At 34.3% G+C, this 3,733-nt stretch overlaps 1 protein-coding gene across 1 annotated transcript; it reads right to left on the reverse strand.

Annotated features, from left to right (window-relative positions):
• Window positions 1–245: 245 nt before the first annotated feature.
• On the reverse strand, window positions 246–2,186 carry LOC114739276 (thioredoxin-like protein HCF164, chloroplastic). The gene is made up of 2 exons (XM_028927327.1): window positions 1,509–2,186; window positions 246–644 (listed from the first exon to the last, which is right to left on the reverse strand). The coding sequence occupies exons 1-2, from the start codon at window positions 1,950–1,952 to the stop codon at window positions 465–467; spliced, it is 624 nt and encodes a 207-aa protein (XP_028783160.1). The 5' UTR covers window positions 1,953–2,186; the 3' UTR covers window positions 246–464.
• Between the last annotated feature and the right edge of the window lie 1,547 nt (window positions 2,187–3,733).

Here is a 3,733-nt window from a genome sequence, read left to right on the forward strand (position 1 = left end):
GTTTCATAACAAAGATTTCAAATGGTTTTCTCAAAATTTCCATATAATAAAATCAAACTTCTCATAAATTAAGGGAAACTCATTCCTATCTTTACAAAATAAGTGTATAGATGGAAAACAAATTATGATTTTAAAAGTGATTTTAAGGTGTGTGTATATATATATAAAGTAAATATGTAAGAGAATTTTGTCTCAACTTACATAATAACAACATTTTTTTAAGTGATGTTGGGATGCTCCAAACCTGCGAAAACTCACATCAAGATTCCATTATTTGATGTTGTTTTGATCAAGATAATTTAAGCTACTGACAATAATATCAAACACTTACAATTAGTATAACTAACCAAATACATTATTCTAATATTATCAGACACTCAGAGAATCGTTTCAAAAAAGGTATTCGGGGCATTAACAAAGTAACAATACAGCAGATACAAATAATAGTATGTGCTGTCTTATAATCATGCATCAATCTGCCTTGATCCTTGATTTTGTTGAAGAGGACGCTTCATTTTGAGAAGATGGGATAGACCTGATATTACATGTAAACGACTGTGTGGAACACCTGTTTTTGCAAGGGCCCTTCCTTTTTTGTCAAGAAGCACAAAGCATGGAACATACCTCACATCGTAATTAAGGAGCTGCAATAATACAATTTCAATACAAGTCAGCATGAAGAAGCCATGTTAAACAAGCTTCTCCTTCCAAGGGGCAAATGACTAGCATGAAAACCATAACAATCAATTATTCACAAAGTACGCCATTGCCACTCCCCAAAAAAAAAAAAAAAAAACCCCACAAAACCATATCACTAATAAGTTTAGCCTGCTTACTCTGCAAAAACCCTTCAAAGATGTTCTTTCAATATGGGAAAACATACTTCGTAATTCCCTAGCACTCCAAAACCAAACAGATTATTCCATGGACAAAAGGAAAGGACCTTGTAAGCTGCATCTCATAATATACAATATTTACTGGATTCAATAAAAAACCATATAGTGTTTTACAAGCATCATTATCAGTCAAGCTCTACATATGAAGACACTAAAATTGAAGACTTTCATGTCTAAAAGGACACAATAAATAAACGGACAATTATCTGACAAGAGGCCTAAAATCTAATGGCTTGAGCTTTAAATTGAAGTGTAATATACTAGGGCATATGATTGGATCTTCGCTTGAAAGACTCCGGAAACCATCTCATGAGTTTTGCAGCAGAAAAGTTAGAATCACTAGTTTTCAAGAGGCATGAAGTGAAGATGTTGCAATAATCTTGATGGAAAGCAAGGAAAGGAATTGGGATTCAGTTAAAATGAATACCAACTATAGTGGTGAATTGATGATATTTGTAAGAAGATATGCAATGAAAGATTAAGGCCAAGGACAACTTCATCTTGGGTGACAGAGAATCAAAACATTTAAAACAAACTTCATGCATCTGACAGAGGTTGGAGAACCAAAGCAACAAAATTTTTCATCAATATACTCTACGGAAAATAAGATACCTCAGGTAGCCATTTCTCATTCTCAGCATCAGCCATGACAATATTGAGCCAATCAGAATTCCGTGTCTCTACCTCAGAAACAAATTTAAGCAAAGAATTGCAAAGCCTGCATTTGGGAGAGTAGAACTCAATCACTGTAGCCTCCTTCCCACTGGCTAGAGCAGAGGCAAAAGCTCTCTGCTCTGCCTCCCCTTGCTCAATTGGAGTCATTTTCTGCCTCCCCTTGGTTTTCTCATCCAATTGCAAGGGATTGAGAGAAATCATCGGAGAACTTGGAGATTTTGCAAGTGAATTGGCAAACTTGAAAGCAATTGATCCAAGATTTTGGATTGACTTGAATAGCCAAGGACCATCAAAGTTGCAAGCGTCAGAAGTTTTGTTACTTTGATTGACATCCCATGGCAATTTTAGGCAAAACACAGGTTGCTTAGGCATCAAACCCATTGCCCGCCCAGTATCAGGGACAGTTTAAAATGAACAAATGCGAATGAAAATAACGAATTCCTACCATATTACACTCAGCGGGGAACAACTACGCAGATAACAGATGACGCGGGAACAAATTCAACCAGACTCAAAGCCAATCCCACAGGATTTTGGGAGTAGACAAACCCCTAGGGTTCGAAGCGGACAACGTTAGACGGCGTCCAACGGAGTGTAGAATGCTTGTTCGCAGGCATAGAAAAGTCCTTCCGCCACTACTAGCTACTATATTGTGTTTTGTCGGGTTATAATTAATTTTAATTTTAAGCGGGGAATTAGGAATAAGTCGAAGTTAATTACTCAAATAACCAGATTAATTAACTCAATTAACGAAAATTCATTTTATGAATTAATTTATGTCATAAAAGCATTTATTTGAATTTTTATAAAAATAAAAATTTAATAGAAATTTTATAGTTTACATTCATGTTTATTAAATTGTATTAAACCAAATTCATATTGTATTCAATTCGAATTTATATTAACTTCATTAAAAATTAGGTTGCGCAGAAGAATATTATTTGGAGGGATAAGATGGTTAGAGAAGAAACTAGAGGTAGTATTGTCAGGGCAAGGATTAGCTATTGCATCTTCAACACAGAGATGCCGTAGTGTCATGATTGCAGGTTATTTCAGGCTGCTCAATCGCAAGTTTTTTTTTTTTTTTTTTTCATTTTTTAGTTTTATTTTTTTTTTTTACAAGAGGGGGCTAACAGCCCAAAATAAAACTAACGCAAAAGGATTCTGGGTTTAGTGCAACCCAAGACATCTCTATCCAAACAGCATCGGACCCCAACAGGTGGTTCCCATAACATCTGTATTTCATTGGATCGAAGGAAGCTCCATTTGGCTAACCAATCAGCTACTGCATTACCCTCCCTAAAGGCATGACTCGTCCGCAGCTCCCACCCTGATCTTAAGGGTGTGTTTGGTTGGAGGGGAGGGGAGGGGAGGGGAGGGAAAATGAGCCCCTCCCTCATTTGGTTAAAAATTTTGGAGGGGAGGGGAGCTAAAATGTCCCCTCCCCTCCCCTCCCCTCCCCCATTTTGGCTCCCCTCCAAATTGGGGGTTTTGGAGGGGAGCCAAATTTTGGACCATTATGCCCTTATGGTTTTTTAATATTCCACTCCTACCCATAAATATATTATTATAATATTTATTTCAAATAAAAAATATATTATCCTAAGTAAAAAATAAAAAATATATACATTATTATATTAAAAATATATTATAAAAATTATTTAAAAATAAAAAATTATTTAAATAAAAATATAATATATAAAATTAATTGTTTTTTATAATATATTATTTATTAAATATATTTTAAAGCTGGAAAAAAAGATAGCCTAAAGAAAAAAATTTCATTTTTCTTAGAGCATATAAAATTGTTAATTTGATTATTTTAAATATATTATTATATTAATTAGAATAAAAAATTACTATACCAATTTTTTAATACACATATTAACATGATAAGACTGAATTTTTATTAAATTATATAATTAAATTAAGATGTAAATTAATTTATAAATATATCAATAAAAAACATAAACTAATATGTAAGGGTAAAATGGTAATTGATTATTACTATCCCTCCCCTCCCCTCCTTGAACCAAACAAGGGATCATTAAATATCCTCCCTCCCTCCTTTTAATCAAACCAAACAAGGTGAGGATAAAACTCCCCTCCCCTCCCCTACCCCTCCCTCCCCCCCTCCCCTTCCCTCCCCTCAAACCAAACAG

The sequence above is a fragment of the Neltuma alba genome, unplaced genomic scaffold, assembly GCF_004799145.2.
Source record: "Neltuma alba isolate B1F8T4 unplaced genomic scaffold, ASM479914v2 tig00013857_pilon, whole genome shotgun sequence".
Lineage (NCBI taxonomy): Eukaryota > Viridiplantae > Streptophyta > Magnoliopsida > Fabales > Fabaceae > Neltuma > Neltuma alba.